This window comes from Anolis carolinensis, chromosome 2, assembly GCF_035594765.1.
Source record: "Anolis carolinensis isolate JA03-04 chromosome 2, rAnoCar3.1.pri, whole genome shotgun sequence".
Taxonomy (NCBI): Eukaryota; Metazoa; Chordata; class Lepidosauria; order Squamata; family Dactyloidae; genus Anolis; species Anolis carolinensis.
In genome coordinates, this window is record NC_085842.1 from 177,837,557 (window position 1) to 177,858,162 (window position 20,606).

At 41.7% G+C, this 20,606-nt stretch overlaps 2 protein-coding genes across 4 annotated transcripts in view; one reads left to right on the top strand and one right to left on the bottom strand.

The window, feature by feature from the left end:
* Positions 1–4,139, top strand: part of arsg (arylsulfatase G) — a 154,947-nt gene extending 150,808 nt beyond the window's left edge. For all 3 annotated transcript variants that reach the window (XM_062971160.1, XM_062971161.1, XM_062971162.1), the window contains one exon: positions 2,972–4,139. In XM_062971160.1, the coding sequence (XP_062827230.1) occupies positions 2,972–3,240 (269 nt within the window). In that variant the 3' untranslated portion in view covers positions 3,241–4,139. The remainder of the gene's footprint in view (positions 1–2,971) is intronic.
* A 215-nt stretch (positions 4,140–4,354) lies between these two features.
* Positions 4,355–20,606, bottom strand: part of wipi1 (WD repeat domain, phosphoinositide interacting 1) — a 52,188-nt gene continuing 35,936 nt past the window's right edge. Inside the window, exons 6-13 of the mRNA XM_003224705.4 lie at positions 20,180–20,272; positions 17,744–17,814; positions 16,631–16,738; positions 16,030–16,194; positions 14,591–14,698; positions 11,798–11,919; positions 8,806–8,906; positions 4,355–4,857 (exon numbers count right to left, since the gene is read on the bottom strand). Of these exons, the coding sequence (XP_003224753.1) occupies positions 4,810–4,857; positions 8,806–8,906; positions 11,798–11,919; positions 14,591–14,698; positions 16,030–16,194; positions 16,631–16,738; positions 17,744–17,814; positions 20,180–20,272 (816 nt within the window). The 3' untranslated portion in view covers positions 4,355–4,809. The remainder of the gene's footprint in view (positions 4,858–8,805; positions 8,907–11,797; positions 11,920–14,590; positions 14,699–16,029; positions 16,195–16,630; positions 16,739–17,743; positions 17,815–20,179; positions 20,273–20,606) is intronic.

Consider the following 20,606-nt stretch of genomic DNA (forward strand, 5'->3'; position numbering starts at 1 on the left):
ATGTTAGGATCGTGGATACAAAGGTTACAAACAAGAACGCTCCAACAGGGTTTCAGTCATCTATGTTCACATAGGAGAAGCCATGAACTCCAGAATACCTCTGGGTATGTAATGTTCCTGTTCCATTGTGACTGAATATGGTTTCCAGTAAGTGTAGATCTGTTTACAACAGCCTGCTTCTGAGTCTGTTGTTCCCATAAACTCATCACTATAATGTGGGATTTGTGTGAACAATGTGTGGGAAATCCATTATTTATTTATTTATTTACAGTATTTATATTCCGCCCTTCTCACCCCGAAGGGGACTCAGGGTGGATTACAATGAACACATATATGGCAAACATTCAATGCCAACAGACAAACAACCTATATAGACAGACACAGAGGCATTTAACATTTTTTTCCAGCTTCACGATTCCGGCCACAGGGGGAGCTATTGCTTCACTGTCCACTAGTGGCTGTACTTCCTCATTCCTTTCCTTGTGTTTTGCTGGCAGTTTTTATGATGTTGTAAATTAGTTAAATTAGCCTCCCGCATAAAGCGTACCTAAATTTCCCTACTTGATAGATGCAACTGTCTTTCGGGGCTGCATAGGTCAACAGCAAGCTGGGTTATTTAATGGTCGGGGGCTTAACCCGACCCGGGCTTCGAACTCATGACCTCTCGGTCAGTAGTGATTTATTGCAGCTGGTTGCTAGCCAGCTGCGCCACAGCCCAGCATTATTGTTCTCTATGCAGCCTTCTCATTATTAACATGATCTACAGAGCGAGGCGTGTTTTCCAGTTTTTCTCCTTTCTGTAAAGGTAGCACTGTGCCTTGTCAATAGAAATTGGGGGTATCTCACCCTGAGTCCCTTCGGGTGAGAAGGGCGGGATATAAATGTGATAAATAATAATAAATCATAATAAGTATTCTGGTAGTATTAATCACTGTTGAATCATAACACACTCCTGTTTTGGATTTGGAATAGTGCAGGATGTTTGGCTGTGAGGCTGGATAACTTAGATTTTCCTCCTGCATGAACTTATTCTGTGGATTGACCACTGTCGCTGATGTGTTAGTCCTATATTGTGCAGCTGTTGCATTAGCTGAAGTATGTTCTACTTGTGAACAGTTTCATTAAATACCTGCCCATGTTATAAGGGCACAAGGGGGAAGCAAGTATCTTAAAATATTTCTGCAGTGTGCCAGAACTCTTCTTATGGTTGGAATCCTCATGGTGATATACATGGGCATCATAGGTGAGAAATGAAAGTGCACAACAAGTGTTCCTACGCTTTGATGTTCAAGTATTGGCCTAATCACGACACTCTTGATCAGTTTTTGCAATCATAAGTGTGTGCTGGGCGCATGATGGTTTCTCAACTCCAGGAATCTTTCGATGACACCGATTATCTTGATCCATCACAGTCTGGTTTTAGACCTGGTCACGGAACTGAGAAAGTTTTGGTCACCTTGGTGGATGACCTCTGCAGAGACCTAGACGGTGGGGAGTGTGTCCTTGTTGGTTCTTTTGGACATCTCAGCAGCTTTCAATACTATCGACCATGGTATCCTTCTGGGGCAACTCTCCGGAATGGGTCTGCTCCTTCTGGGGGGGGGGGGTCATACCCAGATGGTGATGTTGGGGGATGCCTGCTCGGACCCCTGGCCTTTGACCTGCGTGTTTCCCGTAAGGTTCTATTCTTTCCCTTGGGAATTTCAACATTTACATGAAACCGCTGGGTGAGGTCATCTGGAGTTTTGGAGTTGGGTGCCATCTCTATGCAGATGGCACTCAACTCTACTACTCTTTTCCACTTAATTCTGTGATGGACTGGATTAAGCTAAGGCTTAATCCAGACAAGACAGAGGTCCTCCTTGTCTGGTCAGTTGTGAAGGTATAGGGTGGCAACCTGTCCTCGATGGGGTTACACTCCCCGAGGACACAGGTCTGCAGTCTGGGGGTCCTGCTGAACTCAGCACTGATGCTTGAAGCTCAGGTGTCAGCGGTATCCAGGAGGGCTTTCACAGTTAAAACTTTTGCGCCAGATGCAACTGTACCTCAAAAAGCCTGACTCGGCCATGGTGGTCCATGCCTTAGTTACATCCAGGATGGATTACTGCAATGCACTCTATGTGGGGCTGCCTTTGAAGACAGTTGAGAAACTGCAATTAGTGCAAAGGTCAGCAGCCAGATTGCTAACCGGGGATGCTTATACTATGCCTCTATTGAAGCAGCTCCACTGGCTGCTGACAAGTTTCTAAGCCCAATTCAAAGTGCAGGTTATTACCTACAAAATCCTATACGGTTTGGGTCCATCCTATCTTTGTGACCGCATCTCTTTTTATGAACCAGCACAGACTCTGAGGTCTACCGGAGAGGCCCTCCTCTCGGTCCCACTGCCTTCATAAGTATGGTTGGTGGGGACGAGGGAGAGGGCCTTCTCGGTGGTGGCCCCCCAGCTCTGGAATGCCTTCCCAAGGGAAATTAGGCTAGCCCCGACCCTCCTATGTTTTCAGTCCAACCTAAAATCTTGGCTCTTCAACCAAGCTTTTCAACAAAAGGTTCAAATTGTAGACCCATTCATTTTCTCACTGAAAGCACTTTATATGACTGGTTGGTTGTTACTCATTTTATGTCTAGAATTACCATCAAATTTTATAGATGTGTATTTTAGAGTTGATTGATTTTACTGTGATATTGCTATGCATTGATGATGTGAATTGTTTTCCTTTGATACTGATGCATCTGTATTTATTGCACCGTATGTATTATTACATTACGAGTGCTTTGTAAACCACCCCGGGTCCCTTTTGGGAGATGGTGGCAGGGTAGAAATAAAGATTTATTATGTTTTATTATTATATCTGTGTCTGTCCAACCCACCAGTATTCAGGGATGTTGTTCCTTGTAACTACAGATGTAGCTTCAGGATTGGTTGTCGTGAGATCCCGGGATCTAATCCTTGCATTTGATCTCTTCCCAGGTGGCGCCAGATCCTGTGATGGCAGTATTGGACAAGGACAGCAGCACGAGCCCCCTCTCATTTTTAACTTACACCGGGATGTTCAGGAGCAGCAACCACTGGACCCTCACACTCCTGAGTACAGGAATGTCTTGCCAGGTGTGCACAAGGCTCTTCAAGACATACTTCAGGATATTGCTATGGACAATGTATCCATTGCAGATTACTCTCACAACCCAGCAGTGTTGCCTTGCTGCAACCTACAACACCTGCTGTGTCGATGCCATTAGACTTCTTGGCCATCATCCCTGGAAGAATACTGAGGGGCAATAGACTGAAGTGAGGAAGTACCAGTCAAGAAAAATGCCAGAAAGCCTGCAAGCTTTAAAGAAGTGGGCAAGGGAAACTTTTAAGGTAGACTTGCACAACTTGGGGAAAGTAAGGGGCCGAAATTAGACAGGCTAAGCCTTTTGGGGGCACAAACAGGTTTTTAGCACCTCACTAGGAGCTGTGGTGGCGCAATGGGTTAGACCCTTGTGGACTGCTGACCTGAAGGTTGCCAGTTCGAATCGGCAAGACGGGGGTGAGCTCCCGTCTGCCAGCTCTAGCTTGCGGGGACATGAAAGAAGCCTCCCAGCAGGATGGTAACACATCTGGGCATCCCCTGGGGAATGTCTCTTTAGACGGCCAATTCTCTCACACCAGAAGCGACTTTTAGTATGTTCTCAAGTCACTTCCGACATGATTTTTAAAAAGGCACCACATTTCCTGGGTAAGGTATGATTAATGACTGATTGGGATTATTATTGCTGTTTTGTACCTTCAAGTCGTTTCAGACTTAGGAAAACCTTAAGTTTTCTTGTCCAATTCAGAGGGGATTGGACAATTGGAGGGGATTCTTCCTCTGAAGCTGGATGGATGTAAAGGTATGTCTACCACCAAAAATGGAAGCCTAATTTATCTGCCGTCACATTTAGCACAACTTAACAGCAGTTACGTGTGTATCATAATGCATCTGAGATGTTTAGGCCATAGCTAAAATGCTCCAGCAACTGGAGTCATCCAACGATCTGGTGAAATCAAACCACAAGATCCGAAAACAGAGAGTTCTGATTTTGTATATACAAGTGTCCTCATTTCTTTTTTTTACTCTTAAAATATGACTTTACTAAACTGCTTACAAGTTTCATCTTGTCATCATGAAGGTCCATATCCTGTTTGGGAAACAAAAGACGCTCTTCTCTTATTATCTCTGAATGAAATGTGTGTGCAAATCTGTGCCAGGTCACAGCTGGCACAACCCAAAAGAAAAGATTCCCATCTACAAATTTTCAGCATTTGCATTTGTAAAACCTACTCAAAATCTTTGAACCATCAGAATGAACACAAGCAGAGAGCAGCTGCTGCTGACACCATGATGCCTTTATTAAGAAACATTCCAGCAAAGCTCCAACGTAGTATGTTGGGGTATTCTTCTTTTCCTAATAGGTCACTGCAAAAATATTCTGCATGGGTAAAATAGTATGTATATACTGTACAAAGATAAAGATCGGATTCTTCTATAGGTACATTTATACATGACATAAATTAGAAAAGGGCAGGCATGTGTATAAAATTCAGGTTAACATTTACATTGTGTTTCTCATATAGAGAGCAATGTGCACATACAGTACATGGATACCAAAGCCACACCGCAGTTGAAGTAAATACACAAATGGCCAATGAGGGTCCACTAGGAACAAACATTGGAGCGCCTCTGGTAAAACCATCATTATATGGATTCTTCCAAAAGCCCCCTCTTGTTTTTTGTTTTCCAAACTACCTCCCATCCGCTGCTCTGCGCTGCTGTTTGCCACTCCTCATGACCTCTTCGCTTTGTCCATCTGGCTTCCACGGCATAAGATTATCTACCAAAATCAAAACAGAAGGGCCTTACTTTTCCCAGCAATGTGCTGCTGAGCATGGTGTGCAGTAAACAGGCTGTGCGCACATGCAGAGGAAGCAGCAGGGAGGGAAATGTTAGGCAACTGTTTTCCTTTCCAGAAAGCCCACGGGCTGCCTGACAATAATTTCTATCCTTTATCCTTAACGGGAATGTTCTGACTCTGACTCAAGAGTGAACTAGAGTCACTGCCCATCTGGGACCTTGTTCAGAAATCAAGACTGGCTTTAAGAATGAATTGTGTGCTTGATTGGGTTGTAAACGCAGTTATGTGCAGGGTCACTTTAAACACCATTAAACGTAGTCCCATGGAATTAAAGAAATTGAATCAGCATTTTGGAAGAAAAAACAACCCAGCCAAGACATAGCGCTCCAGAGGACGTTCACTGACATCTGTCACCAGTAAAACAAGCAAAACAAGTCAAAATAAGGGCTGTGTGAGGAAAAGGGCTCATCTCTGTGCACTTCTGCAAACGCCTTGCAGAAGTGCACAGAAAAAACATCTAGGTGAATTCAAGGCACAAGTCTTCCCAGCTGTTTTGAGAGTATGATCATTGAGAATAACACCCGTCAAAACTAACAAACTAATAAGCCTATATGCTTCTGTGACCACTGCTCTTCTGGTGTAGAAGGTGCATCAGATGCAAAAGGGAGGCTGTCCATTAACAGATGTCAAATACAACTCAGGCCCCTTCTACACTGCCATATAAAATCCAGATTATCTGATTTGAACTGGATTATAATGTGGATTATCTACTTTGATAATCTGGATTATATGGCAGTGTAGAAGGGGCCTGAGTCTTAACAAAAACCAGTCTTTATGGACTTTGCTATATGTGGCAACCCCCTCAGGAAATGCAGCATATTGTCAACGCACTCTCACAACTTTGTCCTTTCCTTTGTTGTTCTCAGCCTTCCTTATAATGCTCAGTTACTCATCCTGCCAATTATAAAGCCAAATCTGAATGGCAAATCAGCAAAAGGATATAGCACTAATCCTGCTAGTGACAAGGCTAAGCTTTCTTTCTGTGCTCCTGTTTAGATAATAGATAGAAATACAGTGATCGACAAATTGCAATTATTGCTCAGTGAGGGTTCCTAGGCCCTACAGAATATCCAACATTGCAACTTTGTCATCTAAAAAGTAATGCCAGGAAGGAAAAAAAGTATCCATATCATCACCACCAATTACAGGCCTATAACAAAAAAGATAGAAATCAGATTGTGATTCCATTTAATGCCAGCATCCCTGGACACAGAAGCATATGCACAGGCCTACCTGCAGCCCTCAAAGTTCAAATGAGGCTCATCTCCAGTCAATGATTAAGAAACAAAGCCATGATAATAAGAGGGGCTCAATTAACAACATGAAGCGTACAGTAAATACTTCATTCCATATAGGTGTGAAATCTCTTCAAGTGCCAACTCTGCTGAAATCTATAGGGCAGAACACTGGATCGAGTCACTGCATTCCAGTTCTAGGCTCCTCAATGTCAAATGAAAAAAGCAATAGCACTTTGCATGTCAGTGTATTCATGATTTCAGAAACAAAATGCTACCATATTCCAGGATATCATTTTCTCTGGATAAAGTATTTTATTCCCAAACCTAAAGGTCCACACAATATTCGGAAGAACTTAGAAAGCAACCAAAACCAAACACTTTGGACCATGAATAAAAGGTAACCATGCAGCAAGGATTCTCAAGGAAAGACAAAAGCTAAGGAATCATTTAACCCACCCTCTTCTCTTGAGGCAGCCAAAAATACAATCAAACAAGCCATAATTGCAGGAGCTGCTTTGTGGCCTCAAGAGAGGTTGCTGACCATATCCATTGCCCCAACAATTCAACCATCCTCCATGCCAGTGGTTCTCAACCTGTGGGTCCCCAGGTGTTTTGGCCTACAACTCTCAGAAATCCCAGCCAGTTTACTAGGTGTTGGGATTTCTGGGAGTTGAAGGCCAAAACATCTGGGGACCCATAGGTTGAGAACCACTGTTCTATGCATACAAATAATGTAACAAGCCTGGAGGCAGAATAGCTAAATCACCAATACACCACACTTTTAAATATCCTACTCTTCCCTCTCTCACTTCTTTTTTTAAAATACTACCCAATCAAGTGTTTTTAATTTTGTGTAGATGGGACAGCCTGATTAATGGCTTCTTCATGGAGCCACAGATTAGAAATCTTGCACTGGTCTAGCCAGCAGGGACAATAGCTTTGGACTTAGATCTGTTATTTTTTAAGCCTAAACAACTAATTAATACCAAAACTAAACCTTGCATCAGAAGGGGAAAGTGAAGCAGAATGGCAAGCAGCAGCAAAAGCAGTACAGGAAAGTGGTGGGCCAAGAAGCCACACAATATATCTGGCAAATTTGCACTTACCAGAAGTGGTACTGCTGCCAGTTTTTCTGGCAGCTTCCAGTGTCACTCCTGTAGTGCAAACCCCATACAAGAAGGATGGGACTACTGGGAAGGAGCCAGGAAAGCATGATTCTCCTGAGGCGCTTTTCACATTTAGCATGGTTGTTCCCATATGAGCCCTCCCCCATTTCCTAGCCAAGTTCCCAATACTTTTCTCTCACTCTAAACTAGTATATATAACTGGCTATGGAAACACAGAGCATCCCTCACTACCTTTCAGAGGGATACAACTTAGACTATTATTTAGAAAATAAATAGCATGGATTAAGAGACACTGCAAGGTAACAGGCTGGAAAAACTTATCTTGTGGAAAAACATTTCTTTTTTTTAAGAAAAAGGTCCCCAGTAATAAATTAATCCTTTTAAAGAAGCAAGACAGCTCAATTGGAAGACCCTCCAATATTAGGGGCCTACAAAGCTGGGAGTTGTAGTTCTCTCGTTTTCTGTCTGCCACCCACTGGACCTGCTCAGAGCAGCCAGTACCACCAGACCTTTCCTGGCACTGGTGCCACCCAGTTAGCATTTGCTCACTGAATCTGCCTATGGAGCCTTCGGTGGCCAAGGGGATAAAAGCCTTGTGACTTGGAAGGTTGGGTTGCTGACCTGAAAGCTGCCAGATTCGAATCCCACCCGGGGAGAGTGCGGATGAGCTCCCTCTATCAGCTCCAATTCCATGCGGGGACATGAGAGAAACCTCCCACAAGGATGGTAAAACATCAAAAACATCTGGGCGTCCCCTGGGCAACGTCCTTGCAGACGGCCAATTCTCTCACTCCAGAAGCAACTCCGGTTGCTCCTGACACACACACACACACAAAATCTGCCCTCTGAGTGGTGCTCCCTGTCTTCTCTTCCCCAATACATGCCCACCAAAAGGATTTCCTCTCACCAGGGCCCATGCCAATGGTGCAACCACCACCAAAAGTGCTGGCAAAGTCAAAAGGGAAAGAGTGAGCACCCAGGTCTAAGCTGCTCTGAGCTGGGAACTTTCAGTGCTGCTCTCTTGCTCAAGGCCCCAAACCATGTGTCAGTTTCCTCTCTCCTGCTCACTCTAAGCACACCGGGGCTCAACATGTCGGAAGGAGTGGTAGACATGTTTCAAACAAGCTACTGTTACTTGGGAAGGCAAAGATGGTTTGTATAGGAACCAATGAATGATCTGGGGTTATTGGTCAGGGATGCCAGCATCACTGCTCAGTATTAACAGGCAGGGCCCTGGTCAGTCTCGACAGGAACCCTTTGGGAAGTGTAGATGGGTAAGAATTACAATACTTTTTTAAAAAAACAAGTTTGTACATGTCTTGCTCCCCAAGACCTTCTTCCGCGAAGGTGCAAGCTATCTACCCATCTAAGAGTCCAACAGAGTTAGTTGTCATGGGCTGCAGAAGAAGAGGAAAGGACTAATATATTGGAAAAAGGGGGTTATAACACTTTCTTCTCAATGCAAAGCACATAGTGCTGCTTTAAGTACTCCTAATGCTCACGGGCGGAAATTCGTTTTCATCGTCCAGACACACGGGCCCGGTGGCAAATTCATGCTCAGGTATAATCTCTCCTCGAAGGGCTCCTCCATCTTCTGAATAGCCTGCAATAAATTGAATGAAATGAAACAAAAAAAAAGCCTTTTAGAGAATGCCTTTTTCCCTTTCCAGGGTTTTCAAAACCAAGGGGAAAGGAAAGGAGTGGAAAGATATCCCAATATTCCCCTCACTAGATTGGGACAAGACAGGATTTAGTAGCTTTCATGTTATGAGCCCCAGGCTTTCCATAATGAATAATGCTGAATAGGGAGGGTTCACACGGGAACTTTCATGAATATTTGCAAAAGCAACATGAAGGGCTTTTTTCCCTTAAGAACACGAGAAAAACATCCTTAATGTGTTTGCAGAGGAAACAATAAATGGAAGAAGCTTAATACAGATATATGAAAAGGTTGGTTTGGACCAGTGTTCATCTTCACTTCAAATCCTGCTAGTAAAAGAGCACTGCTGGCAACTTTGAAGGAAATGCCCAGTGCACTAGCAGGGGAGTATATGCTAACTCAAATGAAGAGAGGGTACAATCCAGATACTAGGGGCAATATGACACCAACAGGTAACTTCAGGCAGGACCCAGGACAAGGAGAGTTGAGAACAAGATGAAATGACAAATACCAAGATAAAGAAGAGATGGAAGATAAATATGAATTCATAGGGGAAAAATGCAATTCAATGTAAGGCTAGGCAAAAACTGACTGGGAAGTGTAGTAACAGCACTGGCATTTGGAAAAGCTGTATAATCTTCAAAGCATGCTTCATCTTCAAAGTGTGTGAGTTTTTATTGCTAATTTATTATCTCTCGAGGGCAGGTCTATTTATTCATGGTGCATGTGAAACAACTGCCCAACAACCTTAAACTAGAGCATATGCTGCTCTTGTTTTGTCTCCTACTAGAAGATCAGCTGCTCAGCAGTGGAACTCTCTGCCCCAGAGGCTCCTTCTTTGGAGGCTTTTAAACAGGCTGGATGGCCATCTATCGGGGGTGCTTTGAATGTGATTTTCCTGCTTCTTGGCAGGGGGTTGGACTGGATGGCTCACAGGGTCTCTTCCAACTCTATGATTCTAAGATCCGACCAGCAAACAAGCCTTTGCCATATCAAATGTAGTTACCATAATGGCACTTGGGAGCCGGGGAAGGTCTGCAGTGGAATTGTAATCCATCAAGGACTGCCTAAGGAAAAGCTTGAGATTGACTCTATAATTTTAGGCATTGAAATAAACTCAGTGGATGATGGAGAATTCACAAGGAGTGTGAAATTTGGTGAACTTCAAAGTTAACAGGGACAGCCTTGATTAGTACTTGGATGGGAGATCCAACAAATGCTCCGTGCTGTAGAGGAAAGAACTGACAAAACCATCTCTGAGTATTCCTTGCCTAAGAAGGACCTCTACAATTGAAAAGGGGTTGAGGTATGTTGACAGGGGATTGATAGGCATACACAGGCAAGGACCAAGAATAGCTATGGGGAAGATCAAGTGGGCTACACATGGTATTAAGTGGGAAAATACAAGAAGCAGCAGAAGCAGGAAGAAGAAACTTTCAATGCCATAGAAAAATGAACAGCGGAAAAATAAGCACACCAATTCTGGTGTGGCACACTATTAAACAGACTCTGTGACATGTTGAGCCGTGAGGAGAGGCGGGAAAAAAATAAAATTATTATTACTGAATAATACACATTATATACATACAATATAACTATTCTCAATCTGCTTCTGGCACGATTTATAATAATAATAATAATAATAATAATAATAATAATAATAATAATAATAATAATAACAACCCAACTGCAAAAGGCCACCCTACTGGGATCTGCACGCATCATCCGAAAATACATCACACAGTCCTAGACACTTGGGAAGTGTTCGACTTGTGATTTTGTGATATGAAATCCAGTATGTCTATTTTGTTTGCTGTGTCATAATAAAATAATAATAATAATAATAATAATAATAATAATAATAATAATAATAATAATTGAGGAGCACATCAGGGAAGCAACAGAGCCTTGGGTGCCCCTTGCCAAAATCAAAGCAACAAGGGCAACATCACGTGCTGTAGCTACAGTGAGATGGCATTCTTATTTTTTACCTCTGGATCTCCATTTAGAGAGGTGGGAGAGAGAGGGAGGGGAGACAGGGGTTTCCCTTAACCCTTGATTCAACCACTCTGGAAACACAAGGACTATATGATGCTGGATTCAACTTCAATTCTGATTTCGGAAGACTTAGCAGCTCACGGTTTACTTCCACAATCATAATGGCTTTTTACAGGGGCCCTGTGTACATAGAATCCCCTTCCTTCCCCCCCATCTGGGCTCCTTGAAGAAAAAGCTGGGGCTGAACTTGGCCCCTTTCCACAGAAGCCGAAGGAGGTTTACTACAACAACACTGAAATAGGTTTCTGGAGCATTTCGGATTTCTGGGCAAGGGAGACTTAGCATTAAAAATAAGTCAAAGCAAAAAGGGTTTCTGGTTATCAATTAAACTAACGAGTGGTTCGTTTAAAAATCAAACTGGGGATAAGGAGTTCATTCTCAATGAAGTATTACCAAGCTCTGCCCTCTCTGAATTTACAGTAAAAAGTAGATGGAACAGCTTCACCTGCTTTGATAACTTTGCTCCTTCTTTTAGGAGAAGGGAAACAGGGATCCCCGTGACAGAGAGAAGAAACAAAGCCAAGACAAATAATCAATATGACATCAAATCATGCCCGTGTTCTACAGAAGTTTAACAAAAGCACATAATATGGTCCAGGCTCTTAAGAATGTCAGTTTCCAGTAAAGGAAAAATATACATATATGTTACTAGATTTTTACATGTTAATACTATTTCTTACTACAATGTACATATTTTTAGTAGTTATTAAAACTGAGGCAAAGAGAAGCCATCATTTGGAGATGTTTAGGATGTAGCAAATCAGTCTGGCGCTCACCTGGCATCATGGAGGGCAAAGGCACTGAACTCTGCCTGGCCACTGTTGCAGCGTAAGTCTGAGGTGCTGGAGGCTGGAGATCATTTTCTTTGTTCTCCTCTGTCTTTCCTGAGTCAAGCAGGCTAGTTGCATATGAACAAGAAAGAACAAGGTATTAAATCTCATCACTGTCCCCATTCCGGCACTGTCAGTCTATGTGTCTGTTTCACTGTGATGGGGATTGGTAGACATAGCGGCTGCTGGTAGCTTCCATGTTGATGGGATAATAAATCTACTACAGGATTTAATTTCAATTTTTAAAGAATATCCAAGAATGTTGATCCAGAAGAGGTTCAGCACCTTGGATAGTTCTTTTAAAGGTCAAGTTAAAATCAGATTTACCATCTCATTGGGACTGGAAGCCAGCAGCTGGCAATAGGTGAACGCAGAGGCCTTGGATCTGCTAACAGAAGAGCATGGAGGAAGAGCTAGTATGCAGTGACCCAGACATACATAGACAAAATTTCCCAAAATGTCAACAATGAAATTTGGAAGATGGAAGGGGAAATGCTTATGTGGTCTGCTGGAGCCACTTTTAATCGGGAAGCAGAGAGCAAATAAAATCTCTTGCATATTGCATTTACAACATAATAGTCACATTTTCAGGCCAAAAAAAGAGGGTGCGACTATTATGCAGTGGTGAATATTACACAATGAAATGCTCTATGTCAAGTGAAGCCCTGTAGCTCCAAGAGGGATAACATTGGGAGCTCACCCCGCTCCCAAGATCTGAACTGCCGACCTTTCTGTCAACAAGTTCAGCAGCTCAGTGGTTTAACCCGCTGTGCCATGGGGGGGGGGCGGGGGGGCGGCAACAAAGGCTATCTATATCCCTAAAATTTGCATCATAAAGAAGCCACTCAATGCACTGTCAGAGAGCCTTTTCCTCACCAATAATGAACTGAAGCCTCTCTTCAGACGAGAAATGAGAAGCAGGCTCTCTGTCACAAGCACAAGAATGCCAGGACTCTGTCACCTCTGTCTGAAGCCACCCTTGCCAGCTTCTGAATTTATGAACTCAATTTGCCAGAGGTGGGAAAAGACAGACTCATTTCCTGTTTTGAGGTAAGGACAATACTCATTCTGAAGACACATGGCTATGTTTTCAGCTTTTGAGATAATCTGTGGTGCCCAGGCAGGACACTTGAGCTCATATCAGTGATATCTGAGTGAAGAGGAGGACCTTGTTTAGTTTCTGGCTCCGCATTGAAACATTCTGTGAATTGAGTAGCTTTTTTCCCTACTAGACAATCCAATTAATAGGAAGACATTTACAATCCCACTCCAACAGTTTGGCACTATCTACAGGATGGTTAGAAAAACACACTTCTTGTCATTTCCCAACAGTTTCTTATTCAACTATAAGAGAAAATCAGATGAGATCTGCAGGCAACTTTGTATACCCTCTATGCATTCCTGAACCTGACCTACTCAGATTGTGCACTATCTAAACTGCTTTTTGCCTTCAGCTATGGAAGGTTGTTCTTACAGATATTTCTAACTGCATTAATCTCTTTTGAATTGGTATGTTTTGTGGTACGTCCCAGCACCACTCCAGGCCTATTCTTTTCATGTGTGCAAGGTCACAAACTGAGATGTAAGTTTTTACTGAAAAGGACAGTGTTCAGATTCTGTGTGATCCTCTAATCCCATCCAATTCGAACATTTATTTATTTACTAGCTGTGCCCGGCCACGCGTTGCTGTGGCAAAGTGGTAGTGGTATTGGTTAAAAATTGTTGTGTAATTTTTATTTGACGTTATTTGTATTTTTTAATTAATTTTATTGTAAGTTATCTTTTTATTTATTATATTTTATTATTTTCTTGTATTATTTTTAGTTATTTTCTGTTATTATAGTATTTTATTGTATTAATTTTTTTAGTGTTTTTAATTATTTTTTAGTTTTTTTTAGTGTTTTTTATTGGGTTGCTAGGAGACCAAGTTGGAGGAGCATAGCCTTCTAACTGGCAACAATTGGATAAAAGTAATTATTCCTCTCCCTCTAATTAGGACTTTATTTTTCTTTTCTTTTTGTTGTATCAACCTGGAGGCATGGATGATGGGTTGTGTTGTCAAATTTCGAGGTTGGGGGGCCTGTAGTTTTGTTGTTTTGTGGGTCGCCGTGATGCCATCACTCTTTTATATATATAGATTTACAGTATTTATATTCCGCCCTTCTCACCCTGAAGGGGACTCAGGGCGGATCACTTCAGAGACCATTCTTCAATTTTTCATTCATGCAATGTAACTATAAACAAGACCTTGCTTTGCAAAATGCCCCTCAAGGGCATGGGATAGGAATTCTATCAAATCTAGTTTGTCAAGAAAAAAAGGCTAAGTTAAAAATCCCCTTCTCTCTAATATTTTGTTTTCTATGCTAGGAATATCTGCTCTCACATAGAGGTGCATTCTGTCATGTAGTGTATGTATGAAACGATGCAGGGATATCTGCAAATTTGCCTCCCTGGGGAAGACTGGGCTGTTTTACAGTCACAATGAGTACAGTCAAGAGAAAGGACTCCTATCCTGGACCATGAAATGGACACAGTCTGTGATTTCTTCTAGAATGCAAAGGCAGCTCCGCAATTCTCACATAACTCACAACCGGAGGTAAAGTATATATAAAGTTTCACCCACAACAAATTAACAAGCTCAAGGGCATAGTATTAATATAACCCGTGGTTTCTCGCTCTGTCAAAATCAACCTCCATATTTTTTCCTGTAATGCTGGAACAGCTGAACGGTATCTTTACCTATGCTTCTTGATTAAAACACATTCTCCTCCATCTTGGGGGTCCAAGTTGTAGAAGTAAAGGTGTCCATCAGATGTTGTAACTAAGAGCCGAGGCAGTTTCTGGATCCTAATAAGAGACACAGAAACAGATATGTACAAGGAAATATTCGGACTGTTACCCATCTGACTGATGACTGCCAACAGCCATTGGCCAGGGCTATCCAGAATTTCAGTTTTTCCAACCCCTTTCTGCAGATGCCAGAGATTAAATCTGGAACCTTCGGGGAGCCATGCATGTGCCCTTGCACTGAACTCCCTTTGCCCATCTTGATCTGAGAGCTCGGTTCTAAGTGTAGGATACCTTTGACAGATGTCCAATGATATGCAGGTAACATAAGAAGGGGCAATACCTACAATACATACAATTACTGCATCCATTCAAAGGGGAATGAAGAAACATGCTGCCTAAGGCCAGCAGATAGACCAGCTGTTCTGTTCTATATCAGTTATTATTATTATTATTATTATTATTATTATTATTATTATTATTATTTTATGACACAGCAAACAAGATTGATATGCTGGATTTCGTATCACAAAATCACAAGTCGAACACTTCCCAAGTGCCTAGGACTGTGTGATATATTTTCGGATGATGCGCGCAGATCCCAGTCGGGTGGCCTTTTGCAGTTGGCAGATCGTAATTTTGTCAATGTCTATTGTTTCCAAATGCCGGCTGAGATCTTTTGGCACGGCACCCAATGTGCCCATCACCACCGGGACCACCTGCACTGGTTTCTGCCAGAGTCTTTGTCAATAGACATTGACAAAATTAAGATCTGCCAACTGCAAAAGGCCACCCTACTGGGATCTGCACGCATCATCCGAAAATACATTACACAGTCCTAAACGCTTGGGAAGTGTTCGACTTGTGATTTTGTGATATGAAATCCAGCATGTCTATCTTGTTTGCTGTGTCATACAATAAAATAATAATAATAATAATAATAATAATAATAATAATAATAATAATAATAATAATCCAGACTGACAAAGTTCTGGAACACAACACACCAGACATCACAGTTGTGGAAAAGAAAAAGGTTTGGATCATTGATGTCGCCATCCCAGGGGACAGTCACATTGATGAAAAACAACAGGAAAAACTCAGCCGCTATCAGGACCTCAAGATTATTATTATTGTTATTTTATTATCCACCTCTCCATGAGGCTCGAAGTGAGATACAATATTACAATAGACTTCAGAAACAGAGGGAGGTACTGTTCATACAGCTGAGAAATCAACTCCAGAAATGTGGACTCCCCCCCCCCCCCCCACCCCGATACATTACTGGCTGTGCTTTCTAGAGCTTGTATGAGTATAGTACAAAAGCTGTAGATGGGTCCCATAATATTATGGGATTATTGACAATCCCATAATAGCTGTGGTTTACATACGTGGAGAGCATACAGATGTTCCTCTGTCCGGAGATGTTCAAGCGCACGGTGGCAAAGGCCCGGTCCTGGCTCATCATGCCCGATACTTGGGAAGGGAGGTAGTTGGTGGCAGCCATGAACATTTTGCCCATGTAGCCACTCCAGGAAGGAGGCTCCTCTGGCCGGCTGGGAGGAGTAAAGTATCAGTTGGCAAGATTCCGAAGCCAATGTCTACAACAAGGTGAAAGCTGCACACCCCTCACCCTTGAAGGCTAAAGAGCTATAATATCACTAGCCCCTGTCCATCCTCTTGAGTTACTCTCTCTTCAATTCTCTTTGGGAGCATCTCCCTCAGATGAATTATCATAAGAATATGTTACAAATAGGGTTAACTATATTTCAGCCAATTTTAGTAGTTTCTTCCCAATACACTATCTTCTTTCAACAGAAAACATGCCCCTGCTTCCTGCATTTGTGTGTAAGAGAGAGAGAAATGGGGTGAGAATCTCTTCTTCCCTTGACTAACTACATAACTCTCAAAAGAGCAATATTGCACCAGAAAAGGAAAGTCCAGATGCCACAACTCTGCCAGTGGCACATATAGCACAATTTGGATACCAACCTGTCAGTGAGATGTTCCAGCTTAAAGATGTGCACGGTCTCAGTGTTGCTTGAAGCACACAAGAACTGTGAATCCATACTGAACACCAGAGAACTGATGTTTACATATCTAAAGAAGGTAAGAATGAAGAATGAATGGCATAAGCACTTTGCATTGTTTTAAACTTTGTATATTGTATTCTATGACTATTTTATGACTGTTTTAACTGTTTTAATCATTTTAGTTTATTGTATATCAGTGTAACGGCATCAATTGCCACTTGTAAGCCCCCCTGAGTCCCCTCGGGTGAGAAGGGCGGGGTATAAATAATTGAAATAAATAAATAATAAATAAATAAAGAAAAGACAGGGACGGCAGCTGACACAAGCAGATTGGAGGGAATGGCATGAAAGGATGGAAATAAATATCACAGAATTGAATGAGCCCTGCTGTGAATCGTTTACTCTACCAGCCATCTTAATTCCTGCGATATGTGGACAAACCATATGTTTGGAGATCAAGAGAAAGGCAGTTTGGAGAATGAGTTGCCATGTCTCTACTTCAAAGTTTCACCTCAGGCGTGAATTACCTTTGAGTGAATTCTCCCTCATCTCTCACATCTATTATGTAGAAACAAGAATATTGTCTCTCTACTCTTTCAAACAGCTTCTGGCATCAGGAGAACAAGTCTGTGTTCTACAATGGAATGTGAAAAGTAGCTCATTTCCACGCCGTCCTGTATTTGTGCCTCCTGCAAATGTGTCAGAATGCATTTCTTGCAGCCTTTCTTGGCACTTAAAAGAAAATGAACCTACAGAAAGATGTATTTGCCAACAACAAGTAATAGAATATACCACTGGGCAATACTTGCCAGTGTAGCCCCTCGGTGACACCAATAAAAAGAATCCAATCTCTCAAACATGCTGTATTCACAGACTGGGAAAAAAGCAGCTCTGTGACTGAGAACTGTGGGCCTTGATATAAAGACAACACAAAGTCACTGCCAACCACCCAAGCAAACATTTCCTACACAATGACTCTCTGAAGGCTGGGGTCCAAGAACTATTACCTGCACTCTATGAGAGGAATGGATGCATGGCTTAACTCTTAGATCAACTAGACTGCTAAACCAACCTTTTCATTCCTCTTCTGAATTCATAGAGCTTTTGTCCTTCTGGGATGGAAAACACACGGATGACAGTTCCCTAAAAGAAGGTATTAAAAAGTACCAAGTTTTAACATCTTTTCCAAAGAATCCACTGGTTAAATTATCTTTTGATAATTTTATCAAGTATAACTGCAATCCCCATATCCCCTTGATCAATATCTACTGTTTCACTTATCCATATCCAACAAATATGTCCTTTAAAAGCCTTCTCTAGACCTTCCATCATGACTCTATAGCAGGGGTCCCCAAACTAAGGCCCGGGGGCCGGATGCGGCCCATCGAAGCCATTTATCCGGCCCCCACGGCACAAGGGCAGAAGGGGGTTGGCCTAAATGGCCCAAGGGGTCTCTTCTTCTCTTACAACCCTTATTATTATTATTATTATTATTATTATTATTATTATTATTATTATTATTATTATTATTAACATTGAGGCTGGGTGGCCATCTGTCAGGGATGCTTTGCTTGTGCTTTTGGTGCACAATGGCAGAAGGAGTTGGATTCAATGGCCCAAGGGGTCTCTTCCAGCCCTCTTTTTATTATTATTATTATTATTATTATTATTATTATTATTATTATTAAAATTGAGGCTGGGAGGCCATCTGTCAGGGTTGCTTTGTTTGTGCTTTGGGTGCACAAAGGCAGAAGGGGGTTGGACTCAATGGCCCAAGGGGTCTCTTCCAACCCTCTTTTTATTATTATTATTATTATTATTATTATTATTATTATTATTATTATTATTATTAACATTGAGGCTGGGAGGCCATCTGTCAGGGTTGCTTTGCTTGTGCTTTGGGTGCACAAAGGCAGAAGGGGGCTGGACTCAGTGGCCCAGGGGCTCTCTTCCAACCCTCTTTGTTGTTGTTGTTGTTGTTATCATCAAGGCTCTATTTGTTCCCTTTTTTTGTTTTTTGTTTTACTTCAAAATGAGGCATGTGCAGAGTGCATAGGAATTTGTTCATAGTTTTGTTTTAAACTCTAGTCCGGCCCTCCAACGGTCTGAGGGACCGTGGACTGGCCCCCTGTTTAAAAAGTTTGGGGACCCCTGCTCTATAGTATTCTTGAGCCAGAAGCCCTTCATTTCAATAGTGTTCACTATTGGATTATTGTGTATAGGTTTGTGTATCCTCACAAAGTCTGGAAATGTTTTCTCCTGGGCTACGAGGATCTTATTGTACAGTTATATTCTAAAAGCGTCCTTATTGAATACAGTTACATTAAAGCTACCTATGTAGGTAAGCCTTTAAATAAAAGATTATGTGGAAGGCATTGCTTTCAATAGCTGGAATCCTGCTGGTGTCTTACACACTGGTAAGTTCCCTTCCAGAAGAGGTTAGACATTTTTGTTGGATGTGGAAGCTAGCTATTCTGTTCAAGTTTACAAAATGAGATTAACGCATGTGGTGCCACTGCTCCTGCATGCATTGCACATGACTGTATGTTGAGGCAGAATCACAATTCACTAATAAGGTTGTGCTGTGTAGCTATGGTGTAACTCTGTATGAATAAAACTGCACCCTGTCACTTCAGCTAAAGATCTCAGGCAATATTCCTATTCTTCCAGGTCAAAACCCCAAATGCAGTTATTAGGAAGCAAGCTCCATTGAACTCAGAAAACATATATAATGAAAATAAATACACATTAAGACTTCTAATTTCTTACGTTTATATTCTTGCTGCTCAAAATGACATTTTGGAATCAAGCATTGCTGATTCCAGTTAAGCTTACTTCCAAGTATGTATATTTAGAAACATAGTTCTGTCAGAAGCTTATTTCTAGGCACATTACTTCTGGCCATCTCCTGTTTTACATGTAACTAGATATGAAATGGTTACTCTCTTACCAGCTAACACATAAAAATTGCTTTCAACTTCTTCAGCTCTTCCATTTCAAGTGGGTTTGTGGAGTAACAAATACATAGACGGGGAGGTAGAGCGATATGTCATTCCACACATCATACACACACACACACACACACACACACACACACACACACACACACACACACACAAATACACACACACATATCAAAAGTGCTTATTATGTCATACAATAGCTTAATGAAATAAAAAGAATCCTGGAAGGGTGGAGGAGTACATGCTATCCATTTTCAAATTCTCAAAATAAACTTTTTAAAATGGTAACTCTCTGGAATAATAACTGCTACTATTACTATTACTATTACTATTATAATGACAACGGTGACTATGATTATGGCGCTTGTGGGCAAAACAAGATTTCATAATGCGGAAAGAACCAAATATAATACTAAACATCTATACTGTGGGAAGAAAAGGAAATAATCAACCAGTTGTACCTGAAGGGTAAACACACCGCTAGTCTTCTAAATTACTACTCCTCTCGGAAAAATTGCCAAAAAATTGCCATTTTGCTTACTTACCTTTTCTGAAGCACTTGCTAGCTTTGAGCCCGTGGAGTTGAAGGCCAAAGCAGCAAGGGGCCCATCATGAGCAGAGATAGAGCAGACATCTCTCTGTTAGGGATAGAAAATTAGAATATCAACATGTTGAAGTAGAAGGCAAAGAACATTCAATTCATGAGAGACAAAGAAGGCATGTAAACCACAGGGGTTTCTTCCAAGGAGGTAAACAAAATACACCTTGGTAAAGCCTTTGACAACACATTAAATAAAATATAGTTTTCTAAGCAGATGCATGAGTGCTTTCAGCCATCTTCTATTTATTTTTAAATATGGAAAACTCCACATTCTTCCCATAAGTTGAGTACTCTCACTTTAATTCTCTCTCCTTCCTTTCTTACGGTGAATTCAGGTATGGTCACTTAATTTGCTCAGGGAATCTAAACAC